The sequence below is a fragment of the Myotis brandtii genome, unplaced genomic scaffold (genome assembly GCF_000412655.1).
Source record: "Myotis brandtii unplaced genomic scaffold, ASM41265v1 scaffold422, whole genome shotgun sequence".
Taxonomy (NCBI): Eukaryota; Metazoa; Chordata; class Mammalia; order Chiroptera; family Vespertilionidae; genus Myotis; species Myotis brandtii.
In genome coordinates this window covers 256,961-283,212 of record NW_005366171.1, presented here as the reverse complement: position 1 = coordinate 283,212, position 26,252 = coordinate 256,961, and the positions used below count along the sequence as shown (strand labels likewise).

The 26,252-nt window shown below is 39.4% G+C and overlaps 1 protein-coding gene across 1 annotated transcript in view; it reads right to left on the bottom strand.

Moving 5' to 3' along the window:
* Nucleotides 1–588: 588 nt before the first annotated feature.
* NLRP14 (NLR family, pyrin domain containing 14) overlaps nt 589–26,252 on the bottom strand; it is a 29,023-nt gene continuing 3,359 nt past the window's right edge. Inside the window, exons 3-11 of the mRNA XM_005873928.1 lie at nt 22,742–24,332; nt 20,099–20,254; nt 17,325–17,492; nt 13,599–13,769; nt 12,510–12,680; nt 10,672–10,842; nt 8,189–8,359; nt 1,396–1,566; nt 589–724 (exon numbers count right to left, since the gene is read on the bottom strand). Coding sequence (XP_005873990.1) covers nt 589–724; nt 1,396–1,566; nt 8,189–8,359; nt 10,672–10,842; nt 12,510–12,680; nt 13,599–13,769; nt 17,325–17,492; nt 20,099–20,254; nt 22,742–24,332 — 2,906 coding nt within the window. The remainder of the gene's footprint in view (nt 725–1,395; nt 1,567–8,188; nt 8,360–10,671; nt 10,843–12,509; nt 12,681–13,598; nt 13,770–17,324; nt 17,493–20,098; nt 20,255–22,741; nt 24,333–26,252) is intronic.

Genomic DNA, 26,252 nt, shown 5'->3' with positions numbered 1-26,252 from the left:
CAATAAATCACACCAGAAACGGCGAGACTTTGAACTGAGCCACTGCAGTGGGCACGGAGAGAAAGGAAGCCAAGGTGCTCCTCCCTGGCGCCACCCTCCAAGCTCATTTCTAGGCTTCTCACATCTGGATTCTTAGGTTCTGCATCCAATTAAAAACAGCATGGTGCCTGGCCAGCATGGCTCAGTGGTTGAGCATCAACCTATGAACCCAGAGTTCGAGGTTCGATTCCCAGTCAGGGCACATGCCTGGGCTGCAGGTTTCATCTCCAGGAGGCAGCCCATCAATGATTCTTTCTCATCACTGATGTTTCTCTCTCTATCTCCCTCTCTAAAAATCAATATAAAGATATTTCTTTTAAAAAACCATCATGGTACACTTTGCACAGAGCATTTATGTTTTCCTTTTTATTTTAGCCTCTCAAACTCCTATGTGAAGTAGAACAACATTTGACAGAGAAGTGATTAACTACATGTAACAAACATCGAATGCACTATGTCTGGGCATAGAGTACCTAAAGCTCAGAGCCCAAGGCCTTGTCACTCTGAGGTCTTTCTTTTACTTTTTCAAAGAATGTCAAGTTCTTCACATCAGAAACACTTCCACCAGGAACCATCTTCTTCGTTCTGATCACTGCAATCCTGCTTAATGACTAGGTTTGGATTGCTAACTCCCACAGCTTCCAGCAGCTCCTGGGCTTCCTCATCAAATGCCTCTGTGCACAACCTGAGAAAACAAGGGAACATCTCTTCTTGCACTCGATTTTCCCACAGCCCTTTACTTCCTCATGAAATTTTATTTCAATGGGGTGGGGGACCATTAAAGTAGAGAGAGAATATTAACATGGCTGGGGAATAGAAAAAGAAACTGAGGGACATGCTGAAGGGGATATTGCAGCTGAAGGAAAATGGAATATAGGAGAGAGATAGATGAAAATTTAAAAGAATCCTCCAAGAGCCACCCTTCTTTTGTCGAGCAAAATAGTAATACTAATGATGATGATGAAAACAGCTAATATGTACATTGTTTATTACATGTTAGGTACTGTTTTAAAGACCACCTATATTGACTCAGGTGAATAAGCCTATGTGTAGATATTATCATTTCATATTATCATCTTACAGATAAGGTAACTGAAACACAGAGAGACTGGGGACTAGCACAAGTTCAAATATCTATTAAGTGGCAATAAACTCAGGTAGTCTGGCTCTAGAGTTCGTGACTCTAATCACTATGTACATTGTCTCAAAATTCAGTGTTCTATGGGAGAAAAATAAGGGCCTAGAAAATGCCCAGGGGTCCACAATCAGGTTGATCTCAGGGCCTGCAATAATGAGTGGCTCCCCCAGTCCCTCATTCCAGAAAACTTTCTTCCTAAGAAGCCAATGAAGACTTACCCTAGAACTTGTAGTTTACATTCAGGAGACCTCAAGACTTCACATAACTTCTTAATTCCTTCACAACCTAAGGTATTCTGTGCCAGGTTCATTTTTATCAGTCTTTGGTTGCTGCTAAGAGTAGAGGAGAGATCCTGACAACAGAGAGAGGTCAAACCACAGTATTCCAGCCTGCAGGGAAGAGAGACTACAGATAAAATGAACTTTATCCCATGAAAGTCAGCAAGCACGAGAGATCTGGGAGTGTAGGATAACTCTCAAAGCATAAAAAAATGAGTACGATTAGGGGAAATGCAAAGACTGTAAGTACTTATAATATGCATTATTCTAAAGATTTGTGGGCTGAATATATCCCTTTCAATATCATGAATTGGAAATTCACAATTATAATCCAGGGCATAAATAAAATACGGAAGCACACTAAGGAAAACTATAATGCAGTTGAATCCTTGAATGGCATTAAAACTATAACAACATAAGTAGGTTTTAGAAATAAGGTATTGTTAAAAAAGCAAGGTGTCTCTAGCACCATGCCATTTATGCAAATACAAATGCATGCACCGAAAAACAATATCATCTTTTACAAGGATACACACAATTCTATGGCAAATTTCAAACACATTAGGTCAGGTGCCGACAGGTGGAAAGGACAGTGGTTAGTGGAGATAAATTAACCAACTAACCAATCAATGACCAATGGGTCCTTGCACAAACCACTGATAATACAATACCATGAACTAAGGAAATATGTTAAACTCAATACCTGATGATTCCCGCCCCAACCAACTAATTTTTATTTAATGTTCACTTTAATGTTTACCTACTCATTCAACAATTGAGTGCCTATATAGATACTGAGTATACAAATGTTTTTCTTAAGTTGATGCCCACATGGAACACACATTAGCGTAGTGGAGCAATAGTCACACCACTAAATATGACACAAAGTACACAAATATCACACAAAATAAACCTTATGGTAAAAGGCATTATAAACATAAAAGATTATCAAGAATTCATCAGGCAACAATCATTCTAAATTTGTAGTCACTAATAACAGTCAAAAAAGCTGTGGTACATTACCCAATGGAATATTATGCAGCCATAAAAAAGGAAATCTTATTTTTGCGACAGCATGAATGTAGCTGGAGATTATTATGCTAAGCAAAATAAGCCAGCCATGGAAAGACAAATACCATATGATCTCACTTATATGTGGAATCTAATGAACAAAATAAACTAATGAACAAAATAGAAATAGAGGCTTGGATACATGAAACACAGATTGACAGCTGTCAGAGGGGAAGGGGGTTGGAGGACTGGATGAAAGAAGATGAAGGGATTAGCCAAAAAATATAAATGCATACCATACAGACAACAATATGGTGATGGCCAGAGGGAAAGTGGGTGAGGCGCAGGTGGGCAAAGGCTGGGGGGAATGGGGACAGAAAGAGACTTTGCTTGGGGCAATGGGTGCACGATGCAGCGTGCAGATGACGTTTTGTTGAGTTGTACACTGGAAATCTGTATGGGTTTGTGAACCAATGTCACCCCAATAAATCCAATAAAAAATGCAGAAAACAAAACTAACAACTACAAAAATGAAAAACATGTCTATAATTATAAAGGAGATTTTTAACATTTTCACAGTAATTGAATTATCTTGAAAAATCACTAAAACATAGATTTGACCAACAGGATTAACGATCTTAACTGATACGAAATATTGCACCTAATCAACAACTCTTCATATTCTTTTCAAGTGCGCTATGGAGCACATATAAAAACTGATTATACACTAGGCCATGAAGCAAATGGCATCATATTTCAAAGAACTGAAACCATGTATGTTCTCAGGCTGCAATGCTAGAGAGTAAATATAAAAAGATAACAAAAAATTCTCCTATGTTTGAAAATCAAGGAATACACTTCAAAATAATTTGTGGGTTGAAGAAAAAAATCATAAGGGCATTTAAATATTTTAGACTACAAAATAGCAACACTTGTAGGATGAAATTAATGCAGTGATTTAAAGGAAAATCATAACTTTGAGTCTGTGTTGGAAAATAAACATTCATAAGCTAAGCATCCAACTCAAGAATTTAGAAAAAGGAATGGTAAAATAAACTCAACCAAAGTAGAAGAAATAAGATAGAAACAATTAATGAAACATCATTAGATATCTAAATCACTAGAGATGACTCAGAAATTAAGCAAATAATAATATTAGACACTTGCCAATAAGTTTTAAAATTTAGATGAACAGGTAAAAGCATAAGAATACTATTACTTACCAAGATTACTTGATAAGAAAACCCTACATAAATGTATATATTTTAAATATTAAATAAGAATTTAAAAAGTCACACAGAGGAAGCTTCACATCACATAGCTTCACCAGAAATTTCTACAAAGCTCAAAAAATAAATAATTCCAGTCTTTCACAACCATATGCCAAAATGCACACCTGACTGGCTAAAATTTTAAAGAATAAGTCTGACAAAATTGGCAAGAATAGAGAGTAATAGGAACTCTTCTTACACACTGGAAATGGTAGAATTAACTGGTACAATCCTTTTGATAATGTTTGATAAATCTGAAGACATATATTCCCCCATGATATAACAAGTCCACTCCTAAATATTTACCCTAGATAAATACTTATGCATGTGCCTCAGAATTTATGTATTAAAATATTTATAGCATCACTAAGTCATAAAAGAAAAGAAATACAAATAACCCCACCTACAATAGAATGGTTATTACAGTTTTTGGTGTGGTCATTCATTGAAATCTTTTACAGCAATAAAAATGAATTAACTACAACTACATGAAGCAACTGAATGACTCTTACAATCATAACATTAAGCAAAAAAATTCATTGACACCAAAGATTATATGATTCCATGTATATAAAGTACAAAATCAGGCATAATTCAACTATATTAATGGTTTAAAATTACGTATACTCATGGTTCACTTACAGGAAAACAAATAAATGACTGCCATAAAGTCAGGACAATGGCTGCTTATTGGGGAGAAGGGAAGAAGTTGTGATTTCAAAGGGAAGACTGAGGAGAATTTAGTTTGCTGGAGAAACTCAATTTCCTGACTTGGGTGTGGTTACATACATTTATTATTTTTTTAATATTAGTTTTACTCACTTTTCTGTATTTATCTTATATTTCATCATGAAAATGTTTAAAATATGATTTGGCAGAGCTTAAACATAACAGAAAATAAAAATAAAAAATGTAAAATGAAAGTCACATTAGAAGTGGACAAGTGTATTTTCACAACTGCTGAATGACTTGAATGACTGCTTGGCTGTGTTCATAGTATTTTCGTCATCCTTCGTCTGAGAGTTTTTCCAGAGAGTCCACTGTCTGCTGGCATTGAAACTAGTTGCAGAGAAGTCTGAAACCAGTGCTTTCTTCACCTTCTGTTTCCTTATTTGTTAAAGATGCTTTATCTTTAGACCTGTATGCCAATAATTTGTCCTGTGCGGACTTGTCTTTACTAGTATTTTTCTGGGGAAATGGTGTGCCTGTTTAATCTATAGATTGTGCTCCTTTGGGGGGTAAGGTTTCCTATCTTTAATTTTTCTTATCTATTTGTCAAAAAATGTTTTTCAGGATCACTAATATGTTGGATTTCTTCTGTTGGTTTTCCTTATCTATAATTTTCCTTAATCTTTTGAAACTTATGCTGAAAATCATTTTTAACAAATAAGGACACTGAAGGGGAAGAATCTGCTGGTTTTACTAGTAGACTTTTCTACAACTAGTTTCAATGCTAGCAGGCAGTGGACTCTCTGGAAAACGCGCAGAGGAAGGATGATCAAAATACTATGAACACAGCCAACCAGTCAACCAAGCTCACAGAAATCGAAGACATTTTCAGATATGCAGACAAGGAGAATAGCACTCATGTCCTCTATTTCAAGGAAACAATGGGTCAATAGTCAAGGTATTCAATGAGCATTCCATAGTCTCTGTCGGCCACAAGCATCTGGTATTGCTGAGCTCTGGAATGGCCTCACAAAATTAAATAACAAGATTTTTTATTCTACCTCTCTTGCCAACCCCAGGGCAGTTTGATCACTAAATGCAGCTATCTCCTAAAATGGTTCACCTCTATTTGGCCCCTCCTGGGTAATGATTAGGTTGCAAGTGATATACTTGCATCCTAGGTTATCCAGAACAACTGTGGAATTTCAGGATTGCATCCTGACCATTCCTGGGCATGGTGCTTTTCTTTCCCTGACAGTAACTCCAGGCCAGCCTGGTTGGTACATCCTCCGGGTGGCAGGCCAGCAAGAAGGGACCTGTGATGTTCAAACTTATTCAGTTCAGACAGCTGGATTCTCATTTGGACTGACTAGGCCCCAGGTCATGAGGATAATGATCCTTTGGTTGAGTACAGTGCTAGACAAGAGCCAAGGTGTGGGGTATAATGGCTTTCAGTAAATACTATAAAACTGCTTTTGTCCTTCCACCTGATCCCTCTGGACTGAAGGTACAAGTGGGGGAATAGTGAAGGGATACACTGACTTCATTGCTGGGGGGAAGAGTAGCAACACCAATACCTGGGAAGGAACACCTTAGAACAGTGGTTCTCAACCTTCTGGCCCTTTAAATACAGTTCCTCATGTTGTGACCCAACCGTAAAATTATTTTCGTTGCTACTTCATAACTGTTATGTTGCTACTGTTATGAATCAAAATGTAAATATCTGATATGCAGGATGGTCTTAGGCGACCCCTGTGAAAGGGTCGTTCGACCGCCAAAGGGGTCGTGACCCACAGGTTGAGAACCACTGCCTTAAAACTTGAGAGGTACAGGGACTGGGGAGAACAATGAAGACTCTCTTTTTCCAACAATGGAACCAACAATGCCACCTGGCAAAATAGTTACATGGTCTGCTTTAGTCAAGCAATAACTGGCTGGCAAACTGACCCATGACCCAGTTGTCATGCTGGCCACACATGCTATAAGAAGAGAAAATCTCATGTACACATAGCAGGACTTAACTATTCTGCTGTGCCTGAGACCATAAATGGCAGCCCCTGAATGTGGACCCCTCTCATATGTTTACAAATACAACCACAGGTACAACCTCTTTTCAGTCTGACTGATACAAATTCACAAGCTTCCTGATGCCAGAAAAGCCTGGGTTAGGCCATATATGGCAAATGAAGGAACTGTAACTATTCAGTGACACTGCCCATATGACAAACCAAATCAATAAATGATGACCCAAGTCAAACACAACACAAATACTACACTGAAGTGACTGGTGCTATATGTTATATGTTTGCAATTGGGCAAGTATGGCCCAATGAATGTCTCTTTATTGGGGATGGGAATGCTGTGACCCATCTTTTTTCCCATTTATTTATTGCCAATGACACTAAGATTGGCAGGTCATTCTCAACTCCCTTTTATGAATTGTAATGGATAATAAGACCTATTGTTCCTCCCTGGGTCTAACTCAATTAGCTGAGTCCAGGACCCTGGGCACACAGTTGAAGTTGATACTGAAATTTGGCCTCTTCCTGTGCTTGGATACCTGTTGATAGTGGTGTTAATGAAGTGGTGTATAAGACAAATTGAACAAATTTGGTCCCAGATTAATTAGAATGCCCAATAGAGTGGCAATTCCTTGTGAAAATATACCAGAAGCCAAGGCTGTACTGTGTAGAAAAAAGAGTAGATATTGTTGGGAGACATTCTTCTATGTGTCTTTTGTCCTCCTACATTTTTTCTGATAACTCTTTACCCAGGCCATTTCCTAGGATGCATGTGTAATGAGCAACCTTATTGGATGAGGTAATAATGTGTCGCTCTCCAGGACAAAGAGAAGGCTTACTCCCTGCATGCTATAAAATGGTTGAGTCCCCAAACTCAATCTTCCTCTCTTGGGATGTAACCTAATGCATGTGCAGGCATCCACTGGGCTCCTCCACAACAATCCTAGGGGACTACGGCTCAAGGGAAACTGACAAAAACATTCCTAATGCTTGTGTGGTTATGCATAAAGTCCTCTGTCTCTGGTAGGATTCTATGTCTCCTGTCAGCATCCATGAGACAGCAGTAGGCTATCTTATTAGGTAATAAAATTAAATTTCAGACCCAACAGTTACAACATCATCATTGCTGTGATAAAAACATATACACAGTGCATAGAATATGAAAAAACAACACTGTCTTGTAAGATTCAGAGAGATATATCATAGTGCCTGGGCTTCCCACATGTAAAGCAAAATTTTTGTCCCAGAAGTCAATAATTCATGCTGCATGAGTGAAAATGTACTCTCCAATCTTGGTTCAAAATATTAAAAAGAAAATAAAAATCTAAACAATATCTCAACATAAGTATTCAGAACACAGGATAAGATTGTTAGGTTGCAAGCTCCTTGACAGCATAAATAGCATTTTTCTAGATAGATGATGATTAGTAAAATCTACAACTTAAAAAAAATAATTAATACAAGGCCAGATGGGATATCTGAAGGATGATAGAATGTGGAAGACCTAAATTAAATCCCATTTACTTAATGCATACTCTGTCCAAGGTGCTGAGAAGGATGTAAAGAAATGTGAAATATAGCTTCTATACTAATAACATACCATACACATTGATCCATATATTTGAAATTCAGATTCTCACTTCTGAGAGTAACTTACCTTGTAACCCCATCCATTTTCCATCCTCTCTCCATATGCTAATTTTCTCCTAGCTATACTAGCCACAAATAGCTTTCATTCTCCTAATGGAAAATTGAACTCACCCGAGTCTCTGAATATTACAGTTTGAATGTTTCAAAGCTTCACACAGAATTTTGACTCCATCATCCTGCAAGTCATTGTTCCCAAGGTCCAGGCTTCGCAGGTTTGGGTTGTTCAGAATAGCAGAAGCCAGGTCCAGACAACAGGCACTAGTGAGAACACAACCCATCAGCCTGTAAGAAATACAAAAGAAAAGTGAGACCTTTAGCTGTGAGGCTTAATTAGTTTACTCCTGGAAGAGATTCCCAGATATTTGCACCTTTTTTTATCCTTTTCTATCTATAATCCAGGATGCACACAAGAAGGTCTAACATTACCAGTACAAACAGATGGATTTCTTAATAAGCAGAAAATAAAACTGCTTTCTCCTACAAATAGGTCATCATCTATCAAGCTTGCCAAATAAAGGTGTAAACACTTACTCCTATCAATACTAAAAAAGATAAGCTTTCCCAAGAACCCACTGATGTCTATACTTTCTGTTTCTAATATCTTTTTTATATAAAAATGCTTTCTAGGAATCTATCTCAGAGTGTTATCTCCAAAGAATCAAGAAGCTACGTATAAAAAGATATTTTCTGTCTTTGCAGGATATACAAGAGCATTTAAAATATGGCCTCAAATGTTCTCTTTCCCTCTTTGGTGCCCATCCTATTCCCCAATCATACAATCTATTGTTTTCCAAATATACCACATCTGTCCTCATTCCCTTTCTTGTTTCTCTTCTTTCCTTCTGCCTGGAATATCAACACATAACAAAATCTTCTTCATCTTTCAAGCCTAAAGTGACTCATGTCTCCTCTGTCCCATTCCTTGCTCCTTGGAAACTTCTGTCATATCTTTATAATAAAACATGAAATAGATTAGAGTTGGCATGTACTTTCCCTACGATCAGCATTTTGTGAGTTACTTGGGCATAAGAGCATCACCTTAATAATAACGTTTAGTCCCCTCATCATCTAGCTCATATTTGTTGTAAATGTTGGTTGAGAGAACTGGCATGGTCTACAGAGACTATAAAGGCAGCTGAGAAAGCACCAGCAATGCAAAGGAGAGAAACTGGGCTAAGCAAATATCTTATGGGTTTAAGTCACTTAGCAATTATATCTCCATAGCTGAAATGAAGGCATTGGATTTAATGATAATTTCCATTGTGTAAAATTTTATTTTCCAATTGAATAATAATCGAGGAAATTTCAGAGAATCACATTGTAACCCATATCATATTGTATTTTCCTAAAGGAAGTACAGGCACTTATTAGACCCAAGAGTTCAGTCATTTTAGTGTTTACAGATGTGATGACCAACTTTTAAACTCATTTGGAAATTTGGTTGTCATGAGTCAGTCCAGTCAAAACAAACACCTCTGGGCATACCAACAATCTTGAATTTATAGTTCTAAAAAAACATTGACTCATCCAGGCTAAGGGTCAGTCCCATGGGAGTCCCTAGTGGGAAAGTGAGCTGAGACTGCTAAGTGACATCTATATCTTGCTTCACTCTAGCTACAACATTTATATAATGCAATGTTAAATATTGTGCAGTCATCAAAAAATCAGTAAGATAATCCTATATACTAAAAGGCTAATATTCAAATCGACCAAACAGCGGAATGACCGGTCGCTATGATGCGCACTGACCACCAGGGGGTAGATGCTCAAGACAGGAGATGCCCCCTGGTGGTCAGTGCGCTCCCTCAGGAGGAGCACCACTCAGCCAGAAGCCTTGAGCCAGGCTCATGACTGGCAAGTGCAACAGCAGTGGCGGGAGCCTCTCCTACCTCCGCGGCAGCACTAAGGACGTCCGACTGACTGCTTAGGCCCGCTCCCTGAGGGCTCCTGGACTATGAGAGGGCACAGGCCAGGCTGAGGGATTCCCCGCTCCAAGTGTGCGAATGTCGTGCATTGGGCCTCTAGTTGTATATAAGTATTTAAATGTTTATGAAATACTCTTGTGTGAAAAAGAAACTCAAAGTCACATCTATACAGTTATCACAATTACACATACATGTATCATGCAAAGATATGTATGCCTCTTCACAAAGTAAGAGAGAACATAAGAATAAACACAATTATTGTTAAAGAATGATTGGATTATTGGATAGTTTTAAAAATTCCTTCCCAGTTTCTTTAAAAGTGTTCCCAATTATAAGAAAGAAAAACTGGTAGAGCACAATTTCAGCTTCATGGATGTAAGGTGAAGGACACAGTAGAGTCACTGGGGCACAACCAAGGGAAAAATAAAGTAACTAACTACTGTTCAGCCTTATGGCCCTGGTCCTCTTTACCGGAGGAAAGTTGACTGTAATTACTGTATTAATTGGTTTTTAAAAAAAAAGGCCGATGAACAGACTTTCTCAGGAAAAAAGAGAAAGAGGGAAATATTCTTTCCTCCGACAGATGCTCAGCTCTCAGTCTTTCTTTCCATACCTCCCCTGTGCTCACAGTAGTTAAAGCTACACAAAACCAATGTCAAAGAAACCTACTCCAGGTCCTGGAGATTGCAGCCTGGATGCCGAAAGACATCACACAGAAGCTTTACTCCATCGTCTTGTAGCTGGTTTGATGCCAGATCCAGATGTGTCAGACTCTTGTTGCTTCGGAGAGAAGATGACAGGTGCTCACAGCTACCTGAAGTGAAATGGCAACGTCGCAGCCTATGGAAGGACAATGTGAGGAAAATGGAATCGTTGCTCCAGAGCCAGAGATTTTATCCTTGAAAAGATTTCATGTTACGATCTCTATCTACGTCTCATCAAACAGCCTCTTCCCTCTTGCCTCTTTGGCTGACTCACTTGGGAAATATAGGTTTGCACCAAATTGGGCTACAAACTGGATTCATGTTCTTCAGAATTTTTATTATTATAAATAAAACTGGATAGAAATATAGTATCCTGTTGCAGAAATAGCTACATGGAGCCAAGAAGCAGTCCTATGGAGTAGAATGGGATTAATCACAATAAAATAAGTACTTTGTGTACATAATAAAGTGGCATTTCCAATCAGTAGGGAAAAGATATATTACACCATAAATCATTTCAGGACAACAGACCTGACATGGGGGAAAATAAGTTTAAGCCTTATAACAAATTTAATTTGGAGTACTTTAACATTTAAATGTTAAAAATTAATTCATAAAGAGTATGAAAAAGATGACATAAGTGGATTTTTTTAAAGAAAGGTATTTCCCACTATGAAAAACCTTCTGGAAGTCATGAGGGGGAAGAAAACTAGACTTCAGAAAAAATTTTAAGCTTCTATATTCTAAAAATGACCATGAAGATAACTAGAAATACAGCAACATGCTAGCTAAATTATTTGTAATACGTAAGATATAATAGTAATAGAGTATTTGTTATGTCAGTAAACATAATATATAACATAGATACAGAAAACACCCAGAAGAAAACTGAGCCTATGAAGAGATAATCCCTAGAATATTAAGGGCCAAAAAACATTAGAAAAGATGCTCAACATCAAACCCTTTTTAACTTTATTTTCAATGAAGTAATTAACATTGATAAAAAAAGATTGTAGATCCTCAGTGAGGATATCAAGATACAGGCCCCTAGATGCTGAGGGAATAGAAACAATCTATTTGGAGCCAATTTAACCATATCTGACAAAATGAAAATTTTGGCTCATCAATTCCATGTCTAGGAAATTACCTAATAACAGAATAACGCAGTGTGATCCAGCCATACCAAAGAATGCTGTATTTCTGTTTAAGGGCATTCCTACATATTTACCTATTCTGAGCCCAGAATATGGAACTGAACAAGTGGACTTTAGTCCTGAATCCATTTTGTTGTAAGCATTAAGCAAGTTGCATAATCTTTCTAAGCCTCAGATTCCTCATCTGTAAAATGAGGCACTTAGAACTCAGGTTGCCAATTGGACACAAACAGGAACTTCTGTGCAGGTTAAAATTTAGCACAAAGGCCAGCACACAGTAAGGACACAATAAATGGCAATTATTAATATCATCATCTTCATCATTACATTTTGTTGTAAGCATTAAGCAAGTTGCATAATCTTTCTAAGCCTCAGATTCCTCATCTGTACAATGAGGCACTTAGAACTCAGGTTGCCAATTGGACACAAACAGGAACTTCTGTGCAGGTTAAAATTTAGCACAAAGGCCAGCACACAGTAAGGACACAATAAATGGCAATTATTAATATCATCATCATCTTCATCATTGTCACTAAGGCCAACAGTAGGGAGAAAGCAAGGGACAGAATGTGTTCATATTATTTTCTCATTTTAAATATATTTCAAAATGTTTATTATATTGGAAGGCTAAAAGCTAGCAGACACTTACACAAGGCTCTGTAGAGTGCACTGTGGATGCTTCAAGACATCACTCATAAGCTTTACTCCACCATCTCCCAAGAAGTTGTCTGCCAAGCACAAATGTGTCAGCCCTTTGTTGCTGATGAGAGCCAAAGAGAGATCCTCGCAACCAGCTACTGTGAGGCCACAGCTTTCTAAGCTGAAGGAGAAACACAAATGGGAAGGGATCGGTCAAAGCCCAAAGTTCGTGCTTCTCTTCTCCTTCACAGGGAAGTTAGCTGGTACTTACAACCCCTACAGCTCAACTATAGACTCAACTTCATCAAAGCTACTTAAATTATGGGTTCCATTTCAGCTATGCACAGGGTGAATTGAAACAAAAAATAGGAGAGAAGAGGAGAAGCCTGGAAAAATGAAAAATAACAAGTCAATCATGTGTGTAAAAGTAAAAGAGGAAGGGCCATTTCAGCTATGCACAGGGTGAATTGAAACAAAAAAAATAGGAGAGAAGAGGAGAAACCTGGAAAAATGAAAAATAACAAGTCAATCATGAAGAAGAAAAGTGTGTAAAAGTAAAAGAGGAAGGGCAATTATCCTAAGTGAAATAAGCCAGTCAAAGAAAGAAAAATACCACATGATCTCATTCATTTATGGATAATTAAGACCATTATAAACTGATGAACAAAAATAGATACAGAGGCAGAGCAGCATCGAAAAGACTGTCAAACTACAGCGGGAAGCCCGGGGAGGGTTGGGTGGGGGGGTAAGAGATCAACTGAAGGACTTGTATGCATGCATATAAGCATAACCAATGGACACAAGCCACTGGGGGGTAGGGGATGCCGGGGGAAGGTCAAGGTGGGGAAAAAGGAGACATATGTAATACTCTTTGTAATACTTTAAGCAGTAAAACAAAATTTAATAAATAAATAAAATGCAGGATAGTAAAGAAAAAAAAAGAGGAAGGGCAGTAGAGGGAGAAAAGGAGGAGCTCATCCACAATTAACAAGTGAACCAACTGGTGTCAAGACCCAGGCAGATTGCCCGTTCAGTTCATAACTAATCTATCCAAGGCTGAACAAAATGACTCTACAGAAAACAAAGCAAAAAGACTCACGACAGTCTCTCTAGGTGACAGTTTGGATGTCTTAAGGCCTCACACAACAGCTCCACTCCGTCATCCAATATATTATTGGTCGACAGATTCAGAAATATCAGGCTGTGGCTTCTGATGAGAATCTTGGAGATATTCAGACAACAAAGTGTAGTTAGGCTGCAGGATTCCAGGCTGGAAAAAAAAAATACAAAAACATTGAAATGACCCCTTCTTGGAGAAGAATTATAACCAACGCTCACCCAGCCAGAGCATTTGGTCACTGGACCTATCTGGGTCTTTGGGACCTTTTCTGAAAACCCAGCTTAACTCTAGAGTAAGAGTGATTTAATTCTATCACAAGGCTCTGATGGAGAGTTAGAAGGGGAGGGTCTTTTCCATCCCCACATCCCCAATTCCCTATGAAAATATGCTATGAAAACATTAAAAATATTTTTTAAAATATATTTTATTGATTTCAGAGAGGAAGGGAGAGGGAGAGAGATAGAAACATCAATGATGTGAGAGAATCATCGATCAGCTGCCTCCTGCATGCCCTGATCAAGCTGCAACCCTGGCATGTATCCTGACGGGGAATCAAACCGTGACCTCCTGGTTCATAGGTCAACACTCAACCACTGAGCTACAACAGTAGGGCTAAAAATATTTTTAAATGATCACATTTTAATCTGGGAGGAATGTCCTCTACATGGATGGAGGTGGACTGGAGAAGAGCTGCATCCTTTCACTCCGATTTATGAAACAGATGGACAGGAAGTCAGGAGCAAAAGCTGCCACTCCTACTACGGCTTGCCAAGAACTTACTTACAATTGGGAGTCAACCTATGCTTTCTGAGGAACCTAGTCCTTACCAGTGAAAACAAGAAGTAAATCAGAAGTAAATGTTTCTAAAAATAAAATTTAAAAAAGGCAGCAGCAGAAGAAAAGAAGTGTATGTAGAGCCCCTATTTTTAGACTCATATTTAGAGACCACCTGTGCTTTGGGCGTGGCTGGGCCTGATACCAGCAGCTATTTATAAAGAGAGTCCAGCGGCAGCAATGTTTTTGGAATGTGGAGTTGTTTTGATTATTTCTTTTAATCAAGGACTTATTAACTTGAGTCCCCAAGAATTGATTCTCTTCATCAAAATCAGGGCATACAGAGGTAGGAACAGGATTAGACCCAATAGATGACCCAGAACATGGCCTAAGGTTGAAAACCTAACTTGCCCTGAAAAGGTGTTATGGACTGAATAGTGCTCCCCCAATTCGTATGTTAAAGCCCTAATTCCCAATGTGACTACATCTGGAGACAGGGCTTTTAAAGAGGTAATTAAGTCAAATGAGGTCACAAGAGTGAACCCCTAACCCCGTGGTCAGCAAACTGCGGCTCGCGAGCCACATGCGGCTCTTTGGCCCCTTGAGTATGGCTCTTCCTAAGCCTTAGGAGTACCCTAATTAAGTTCATAACAATGTACCTACCTATATAGTTTAAGTTTAAAAAATTTGGCTCTCAAAAGAAATTTCAATCATTGTACTGTTGATATTTGGCTCTGTTGACTAATGAGTTTGCCGACCACTGCAACCCAATAGGACTGGACAAGATACCAGCAATGTACAAACACAAAAAAGGCCATGTGAGGGCACCATGAGAAGGCAGCTGTCTGCAAGCCAAGGAAAGAAGCCTCATCAGAAACCAACCCTGCCAGCCCCCAGATTTAGAACTTCCAGCCTCCACAATTGAGAAATAAATCTCTGTTGTTTAAGCTACCTAGTCTATGGTATTTTGTTATGGCAGCAGGAGTAGACTAATACTAAAGGGCATTATATCAGCAGCCAAGCAGGCAGTTAGGGAAATGAAGGAAATCTCATACATTATGTTTGGAGAGAGGTCTTCTAGACAGAAAAAGAGTACTATGGATTAATTCTTAAAGTTTTCACAGAAAGAAAACATCTAAAGGGACAGGAAATAAGCACATGTATAACATGGCCAGCCAACTGTCCATAGCTCTTATAACAGGAGGTCTAAAACAATAAGACTAGAAACTTTCCCACATGAAATGACAATAGGAGATCTACAGGACTCTTGATTACTCCTCAGTGGCCACCCACAATGGGATAACATCCAATCCTACATAATGTAGTATTTTATTATTACAAAGCTCTCATGACTTCTGCCACGAAACACTCTATTCACTGGTGTAAGGAGCCCTACTAGTTGACCCAGTGAGATGGTTTCCTGTCTAAAAGCCTAGTAACCAGGCCTACATCAAGGCTTGTCAAACTTCAACTGATGAAAGAGATCTTATCAAGTCTTGCTGCTCTGTTAGGTGCCAAGGAATTTTGTCTTGGATCCACAGCTCCCACCATAAGAAAATATCTTTCCCTCCACTTAACAGCTTTTTGCCACTAACATGTTTTACTTTTAGAAAGAGACTCCAATGACCTACTTCTCATTTGAGTTCCAGAACCAGAGGCTACAGGTTATATAAAATTCTTCAAAATGTATTAGAACTACTTCCTAGATGGTAAAACCAATACCCTAACCCGTGGTCAGCAAACTGCGGCTCGCGAGCCACATGCAGCTCTTTGGCCCCTTGAGTCTGGCTCTTCCACAAAATACCACGTGTGGGCGCACATGTACAGTGCGATTGAAACTTCGTGGCCCATGCGCAGAAGTCCGTATTTTGTGGAAGAGCCACACTCAAGGGGCCAAAGAGCCGCATGTGGCTCACGAGCCGCAGTTTGCCGACCACTGCACCTGTCCTGCTGACAACTAAACTCAACACGTTCAATAATTATGCAACAACTTTTCAGACATGCTATGAGAGAATTTCATCCTGTAAAACCTAGTGAAACCTAAAAATAAATTCCCAATGGTAACAGAATTCATATGCCTGTTGTCAAAAAGAAGGTCTTGTGGCAGATTTTACTTGTTTTCTACACACAAGTTATCATTTGTTTCCCACAAATACAGACCTATCTTGGCCTTTCATGTACCAAGGTTCATTCTTACCCCCCAACCCCAAATGAATCCAAGGATTACAAAAACCTCTAAGGTAAAACTTAATACAATGATTTTTTATTTTGCTTCTGTTTGTTTTTTGTTTTGTTTTGTTTGCCATAAACTGAATTAAATATCTTTCAGTGGAAAATGAGATCTTTCTTGAAACCTGCCACACAATGTGCAGACCAAGTATGACTGCTAGACCTCTCACTTTCATGGAGAAAGAAAATCGGGCCCACCACTAGGATCAATAGTGTGTGACAGTGAGAGAGCAGTTGCTACACTGTTCTTCCTCAATTTTCTATATTAATCACTGAGTTGCAATTATAAGGTGAGGGCAATTCACTATCAAAAATTAAGTAAAACTGAGCCTGCCCCAGCACTGTCCCCAGCTACCACTAGTGCATTCTTTTCTGAGCATTCAAAAATACAAGGAATAAACACATGCTTGCATTTAAATATGAAAATAAATTAAATCTTACATATTCTGTATCTGTGGGGGGTTTTTTGCTTATTTTTTAGATTTAGGAGACTGAACAATGAGGGGTCTTCAGTGGAGGGTTGGGAGGAGTTAGAAGCCCTACCTGGAGGAAATCAGCCTAAATCTACTGATTCCCCCCTTTCCATATCATGAAAGTAGATGTAACCTAGTCCCTAGTCCCTAGTTCCAGCAATTCCAGGCTGGAAGGCTCTATCTGGATGGGTAAAATTCTCAATTGTAATACCAAAAAATCACGACTTACCTCAGGTTCTGCAGTTTGCAGTCTGGGTGTCTCAAGGCTTCACATAATGACTTCACTCCACCGTCCCCTATATCACTTCCTTTCAGGTCGAGATGCAGCAGATTCTGGTTGTGAATCAAACAATTGGCGAAATTCTGACAACCATCAGCGAAAGTAAAAAATCTCAACCTTCAAAAGAAAAATATGCAGGAGGGATTACAAAATCACCTCTTTTGTCTTTTCAAGCCCAAATCTTGAATATTATCTAATATTCCTGCCACCTCTTATCCTACTCTGGGTTTCTCATGTTCCAGGTCAAGTCATAAATTCAAGTTTCAGTTGCTGCTTAGAAAAACAATTGGGTTACAACTTAGATGTCCACAATATCCTGACAACTGATACTCTCAACTTTGTTTGACCTTGAAGGAAAGGAAGGCAATATCAGGAAGAAGAAAGAGGAGTTTTTGAACCCTTAACCCCAGGAATGGCTATCAAAAATTATTGGGACTATTCCAAATACTGCCATTACAGTATTAATTTATAATATTTAATCCTTTAAATAACCTGAGGTGAGTTCACTGTCAATATCAACTTTTTAATGTGTATCATTAGCAAAACATCATTGCAAAATATGCCCTACCATCTCATGGACAGCCCAAAGCAAAATATGAAGGAAGCTAAATCGCCTATTTTTCTTCCGATTTCCAATCTCCTAACTCAGTCACTGTAGCTGAATCTAATTCTTTGGTAGTGCCTCTGCGGGCCCCACATGCCCAGCAGGTTCACACTGCTGACTGTTCAAAACCTTTCTTCCTAATACCACCTGCCCTCCCTTCTGCCCTCTACTTACCCGTTACTTTCACATCTCTTCCAGCCAAGCACAAGAAAATAAAGCTTTTACCCATCTGGAGCACAACCATCATCACCTAATAAAAGTGCCTAATGCACTCACTAAACATAAATTGGAAAGTACAGCCTCACTTGTCAGGGAAACGGGACTTAAGCCATACCAGGGTAGGAAAGACTAAGAGCTGCCTTCTTGGTATCACTCCCCTCCACCTTCCACCCCAGGGACCTTAGAATTCTAAAAGAGGAAGCTATTGAACCCAAAAGATGGCATTAACAATTGTTAGGATTTAGGTTAGTGACAGTGAAGGGACAAACTGGGAAGATATTTGGGGGTGAGGAAAAAGGACTTCTAAGAACCCCTTTATCATAACATATATGCAGTTTCCTGCCACATCTATATGCAAGTCCAGACCTAATCTAGTTATTTGAAATCTAAGGTCAGATATCACTAAAACCACCAAGGTTTTAAGGAAAATATTTAAGGGGAAGCCTGTCTCTCACCCTTCCCCCTCCAAAAACAAAAAATCATCGGTGCTAATGGAAACAAAATCTATCATTTCAACATTCAGTACATATTACTGAGCACAAATTAGGCCTTGAGTGCACTGATGGGCACTGAATACAGAAGACAACAGGATCAGTTCCAGCTCTTAGAAGAGCCCATGGACAAGAGGGAGACATTAAACAAGCAAACATTTAAAAAAAAATGACTCTAGCTGGTTGGCTCAGTGGATAGAGCGTCAGCCTGTAGACTGAAGGGTCCCAGGTTCAATTCCAGTCAAGGGCACATGCCTGGGTTGCGAGCTCGATCCCCAGTGTGGGGTGTGCAGGAGGCAGCAATCAGTGATTCTCTCTCATCATTGATGTTTCTATCTCTCTCTCCCTCTCCCTTCCTCTCTGCAATCAATAAAATGTATTTTTTTAAAAAATGATAGGGTATCTAGAATCAAATTATGAGATAAACTAAAAACTGAAATAGCAAATGTTGGCAAGGATGAGGAGCAGCTGGGACTTTCACATGTTGCTGGTGGGACTGTGAAATGGTACAATGACTCTGAAGAACTGGCTGGCAATTTCTTTAAAAGCCAAACATCCTCCAATGAACTAGCAATTCCATTCCTGGGTATCAGCCCAAGAGATAAAAATATATGTCACAAAAATAAAAGGTGTACAAAGATATTCATAGCAGCAGCCTTATTCATAATGGCCAAAAAATTGGAAACAACCTCAGGTTCTATTCACAAAAGAATGAATAAGCAAGTTGTATTCTGTCATACAATGGAATGCTAATCAGCGATAAAAAGAAACTACTGAAACATGCAACAACATGGAAACACATTTTGTTGAGCAAAAGATAAACACAAAACATATATACTATATACATCTTCCTAAGTGATTTCCAAGAACAGAAATTCTAATCTATAGTGATAGAGATTAGAAAGTGGGACTGAACGGGGTGAGAAGACTGACAGAAAGTGGTACAAGAAAGGTCTCTGAAGTGAGGGAATAATTTTATCTTGTTTTTTGTATTGGTTGCATAGGTGTATGCAATTGTCCAAACTCAATGCACTGAATGGACACTTAATATATGCACACTATATTGAATGTAAATTATTCCTCAATAAAAAAAATTAAAAAGAAAAAATAGTATGTTCCAGAACTTATCTTGGAAAATGCTTTGGTGACCTGCCTAGAATGCCTTACCTTTGTGTTGTTCCTCATCTAGAAAATCCTAATTAAGTCCCCAAAACCACGTCAACAGTTACCATGCTCTGTGCAATCGTTCCTAGAACAGGTTAGTTATGCCTCCATGTTCCCAGAGGTTTCCACTGTTGACGTTTTAAGAGTATTTTACACTGTTGGTCTCCCCTGATAAGTAGGAGTGGGAGGTGGGGCACAGAAAGAAACTAGAACAACTCTATTAAGTTTTCTCATGTCAGACTTACAATAGCTTTTGTAGTTTACATTGTGGGTGCCTTAGTTCTTTATAAAAAATCTTCTTTGCCAGTTCATTAAGGTTGCTGTGACATAGCTCTAATTCTCTCAAGTGTTCATTTGTATGAAGCACAGAACAAAGATCTTGCCAGCAGTAATAGGTATCCCTATTAACAAGAGAAAAGCATACAAATTTTATTTGCATAAAAGATACACAGGGGAGAAATTTAATTATAGGTAAGTCAAAGGGGTGGTTAGAATTTGGGGTCTACATACCTATGTTAGTAGGGGAAAGGCAAATGGAGAAGGGTACTTATGGAAAAACAAATGACTTTTTGGAAAGATAAGTGGGCCCTTAGGAAACTAGATGGAGACATGATAGTTTATGACAAGTTCTGTCTAGTTGTAGAGCCAACTTCTGTCTCCAGGAAGAGATAAATGTTGCTCCTGGGGGGAGTTTATGACAGTTAAGTCCTTTTGGGAAGTTCTGCTTTTAGGCAGATAAGGGATTTCAGGGACTCAAACACCTTCAGCTCAAAACATTCTTATGCAAAAACTGCACCTGTTGCAGTAGCACATCCTGATCCCCTTCACTATTCAATAAACATTGGTTCCCCCAATACCTTACTTAAACTGGAATGAGTGACACTGCAGAGTGGTGGCCTCTACCTCACCTGAAGTCTTAAATCTGCGAAAACTAGGCAATAAATTCATTCAAACATTCATGAGCTTACTATGTACAAATATTATGAATAAAATGGTGAGCAAGATAGGAATCCTGTTCTTAAGTTTACAATGTCGTTAGGTTGTAGCAGAGACTGAAGTCACCCATAATGTCCCTTTTAAAACACTGGGTTCTCAGACTCCTTTTTTATTTTAGTAACAATGTCAACTCTAGAATTCAATAACACTACAACAGAGGGGAGGGGAGAGGAGTGGAGCATGAAGACTGGCTATATAGTGGCCAGAATGCCTTCCTAATATTTATTACTTGAGGCCCAGAGCACAAAATTCATGCGGGGTGGGGGTGTTCCTCAGCCTGGCCTGTGCCCTCTTGCAGTCCAGGAGCCCTCAGGGGATGTCAAAGTGGGCCTAAGCCGTCAGTCAGACATCCTTAGCGCTGCTGCAGAGGTAGGAGAGGCTCCTGCCACCACTGCTGTGTTCGCCAGTCATGAGCCCAGTGCAGGGCTTCTGGCCAAGTGGCACTCCCCCTGTGGAAGCACACTGACCACCAGGGGGCAGCTCCTGCATTGAGCGTCTGTCCCCTGGTGGTCAGTGCACGTCATAGCAACCAGTTGTTCAGCTGTTCGGTCAATTTGCATATTAGCCTTTATTATATAGGATTAGGCCTAATATACATATTCTAATGCCCAATCATGTCTTTTGTAAATAGGACTATGAAATCAGAATCAAGAAAACTGACTGAAGGAGATTTACAACTTCCCAAGGACAGTAAAGTGAGGGTCATAGCATTCCAGCCTTCAATTCCTACTCCCACAGTTCAGAGAGAAACGAAATGTATTCTTATAAGACGGATGCTGCAATTGTATGTAACAGCAATGAGACAGCTTGGGTAAAATTGGAAAACCAAGGATTTATCATCAGACGTGACCTCTTTCAAGTTATACACCCACTTGGTGTTTTTTTAATACATTTTTTAATAAGTAAAAAGGAAATTGGATTTTTAGGAGACTATATGATTTGGGACTTAGAAGACTATCAGGTATGTGTGAAGCAAATGTTAGCTATCATTTGCTGGTTAAATCAATGATTATACACTTACTTTTTAGGTAAACTTCCCTGAATCTCAGTTTTATAATCTTAAAAAATAAGCTGCAATGTGGTTTGACCAGCCTTCAATTGGATATGTTCAAAATCCTGTACACTCTATATACCACATAGTAAACCCTCAATTAATTTTAGTTAAATCTAAAACTAATCCCATAGTTCAACTCTTCCCTCAGACTTAGATGGGTAGAGTCAGAAAAGGCAACTTGAGGAAGGAGAGAGGGTATAATAATAATAACCATAAAATGCTGAAGGTTCATTTAGTCTTTCAAAACACTCATTCAGCACCTACTATTTCTTAACCTGCATCTGACTCCATCCAGTTAGGTGTTAAAGAGCTTAGACCTTTCATACAAAGGCCCATCTGTGTCTAGGCAATGAGCAGGGTGAGCTAGGTCAGTAGAGTACAGTGGAGCATAGCCCAGAGAGATGACCTACGTACACCCGGTCCAGGAAGAAATCCCCGGTCCCTATTCTTCTGGAGGGCATTGCTTTTACAAGTTAATAGAAGTAGGATAGTGGGTGTAAGTTTGTGCTGTGCCACATCCTTCCTTCAGGACTGAGGCACTCATTCCCTAGTTGTTGGGAGTGTTCACAGTTGACAACCCTCAGCCAATTCCCTCTCTTGGGATTACCCTCAAGCGAAGAGAGCCACTTCCGGCAAGTTTCTGCCTATTCTTTACCAAGAGCTGTGGCTGGTCAATAGGGGCTTCGGTGCCTGGCCTCCATTCTCAAGGTGGTACAACTCTGGACATTTATCCAGGCTCTGGGACCTCAGCTAAACAACTCCTCCCCTCCCCCTGACAAAATCTACTTCCTTCACTCCCCCACAGGGCACTTCCAGGGAACTGACCTAAGACACTTACCAAGTTTCAACTGGGAAGCTTGATTTTAACATCTTCTCAAATACCACAGTTACAGACAGTTTAATGGTCCGTAAGCACTGGCAATGCTTAAGGCAGAATGAAGACACAAGCAAATGGAATTTCTCGTAAATATTAATGACAACCTTTTGGAAATATCTCATTGCCTGGATTATAAATGCTTCATCTTGCGTCTCATACAGACAGTGAAACAACTCCAGACATCCCAGCTGGATGAAAGAGTCACTCTTTCCTAATATCTCCATCCCCTGAAGTATCTTCCCTTTTAAATCCAACGATAGGTTACAGTTAAGAGTTTCCTCCAGTTGTTTTGCTCGGTCTTCATTCAAAAGGCCAAACAGAAAGCATTTCATCTGTGTCAAATGGGGGTGTTCGCAATTGGTGCTTTCAAGTAACAGCTTCAAGTCTGCAAAAGACTGAGAGGCATGGTCCTCGAGTTTCGAGCTGTCTTCCAACATATAGAACATAGCGGCAAAAAACTCCTGAATGTGTAGGTGGGTGAACTCATAGCAGTTTTCATAATCTGTGTCCTGCTGAAGAATATTCATGTCCAGGAAACTAGAGATATCGGACTTCATTAACTCATGCTTTCGGAAATTTGCCCTGTAAAACACGTGTGTCATAGTCCATACTCCTTTGGCAGCCAATTGGCACAGATTCCTCAGCTGGGCTTGTTCAGGGAAACTAGGACTTCTTCCATTGACCTGTGTGAACAAGCTGGAGACATAGCAGGTAAACAGAGCCGTGGTGGATTTGCAGGTCAATGTGATGTCACCACCCTTCTCCATTTGCTGCTCCAGACAGTTACAAATGACCCAGCACACTAGGGGGACATTGCACATGCTAAAAAGCATCTCATTGTTTCTCAGTAAACTCAATACTAGCAAGGACCACTTCTTGTCTTCAAAAAACCCATAAACATATTCCTCTCTTGCATCTTCTGACATACCGAGTAGCTCTATGGAACGCTGATTCTTCAGCAAGAGATTTAGCTTCTCACAAGTTGTGAGCCTCGTCGTCACCAATAAGAAAGACTCAGGGAGCATCACTTTCCTCAGCAAACTACTCATGAGGAAGGACACGGGGTGTACCTGAGTCCAGTCCTCGCACAGCACAAACTCGGGTTCCTCGAAGGCAAAGTTCAGCTCATCAAAACTGTCAATAATAAAAAGGAGACTACTTGGCTGGGACATAATCTTTTCAATGGGGCCTTCAGTGCTGGGCCAGTCCGTTGATATCATTTCAACAAAACTTCTTTCTTTCCACTGGTTAATTTCTCTCGCATTGAGATAAAAAATATAGGTAAATTTCTCCTGATAGAGAGTGCCCTGAGCCCAATCTAACATGGCCTTTCTCACCAGGGTGGTTTTCCCGACTCCAGCAGCCCCTTGCAGCACCACTGTCTGTGGCTGCTCACCGGTGTTGACATCCACATCAAACAAATGTTCTAGCAGTTCTCTACCTTCCTCAGCAATCTCATGACGGAAATCTCTAGGTTCTCCAAGCCAACACTTCTCATCCGGCTCGAGGGAAAACTTTTCCTGTATTTGAATTCTATATTTTGTTCCATCACCTGAGTAGAATGGAGCAAGAACAAGACAAAGATATACATGATCAAAATAAATTCTATGATCTGTAACATTAAGAATACTGGACCTGGACTTTAGAACAGGAAGAGATATAGGCTGAAATAAAAAAGCAGCTGGTTTAGCTAAGAAAAAAATATAAACAAAACAAAGAATATTCCTATAGATTTAAAACATATATTAGAAACTGAAAAAATAGAACTGGCAATGCATAAAAATAAATTTGTGATGGAAAATAAAAATTAAATTTGTTCTAGAAATATTTTCTTTTTACTTTTCCTCCATAGAGAAAAAAAAGATGATATATGTGTAGAATAGAGTTATATCCGGATTAAAAAGGAACGCAGGTGCCTTGGCAGGTGTGGTTCAGTTGGCTAGGCATTGTCCCATGCACAGAAAGGTTGCTGGTTCAATTCCCAGTCAGGGTACATGCCCAGATTGCAGGCTGGATCCCCAGTAGGGGGCATGCAGAAGGTAACCCATTGATGTTTCACTCTCATCTCTCTCTCTCTCCCCTTCCTCTTTCTCTGAGAAATCAATTTTTTTTTTATAAAAATAAATTTGTGATGGAAAATAAAAATTAAATTTGTTCTAGAAAAATTTTCTCTTTTTACTTTTCCTCCATAGAGAAAAAAAAGATGATATATGTGTAGAATAGAGTTATATCCGGATTAAAAAGGAACGCAGGTGCCTTGGCAGGTGTTGTTCAGTTGGCTAGGCATTGTCCCATGCACAGAAGGTTGCTGGTTCAATTCCCGGTCAGGGTACATGCCCAGGTTGCAGGCTGGATCCCCAGTAGGGGGCATGCAGAAGGCAACCCATTGATGTTTCACTCTCATATCTCTCTCTCTCCCCTTCCTCTTGAGAAATCAATTTTTTTTTTAAAAAAAAAGGAAAATAGGCAACAATTAACAATAATAGCCAGAGAGGAACTGAAGCTACAGATCTGAAAGCTACAGATCAAAATAATCCACTTTATACAGGTAAAACATTAATAGAAATGAACACTAAAACATACCCTAAAGAATATTTTTTTATTTCATTTTATTTATTTATTTATTTATTATTGAATTTATTGGGGTGACACTGGTTAACAAAATTATACAGACAAAAGAAAAAAATTCCCAAGTGTCCAAGTAGAATGAAAATATAGTTTCATCTTTACCTAGTTTAGCCTGATTCCATCTTTAGATCTCAATGAAATGTCACTCTCCATTTGTCACCCCATTGATCGCCAGGGTTGATTCAGCTGATCTGGCTGGCTAGGCGGGTGTCCCCCTCCTCCCTCACCGATCCATGTGCGTACCTCCCGAAGCTGCACGCTTGGTCGAAGAGGACAACCTTCCCCCCAGAGGAGAGGACCGGTCTTCAGTCAAGGGTATACGAGTAGCTGCGCTCCCCTGCTAGAACCTCCAAACAAGCTCTCAATTAAATGTCACTCTCTCAGGAGGAAAGCCTGCTCGAACTCTAATGCTAGGATAGTTCTCTCTTTCACACATTTTCAAAACATAGTATATTTTTCATTCATAGCACATATCACAAGCTGGAATTATTTAATTTTTTAAAGTAAATACGGTTGACCATTGAACAACAGAGGTTTGAACTGCATGGGTCCACTTATACATGGATTTTTTTCAACAAATACACAGTTGGCCCTCCAAATCCCTGGGTTTTGTATCCAGAGTCAACCAACTCTCTATTTTGATCTGTGGTCAGAAATCTGTGGATGAGGTGATTTGACTGTTCTATGCTATTTTATTTTTTTATATTTTTTTATTGATTTTTTACAGAGAGGAAGGGGAAGGGATAGAGAGTTAGAAACATCGATGAGAGAGAAACATCGATCAGCTGCCTCCTGCACACGCCCCACTGGGGATGTGCCCGCAACCAAGGTACATGCCCTTGAC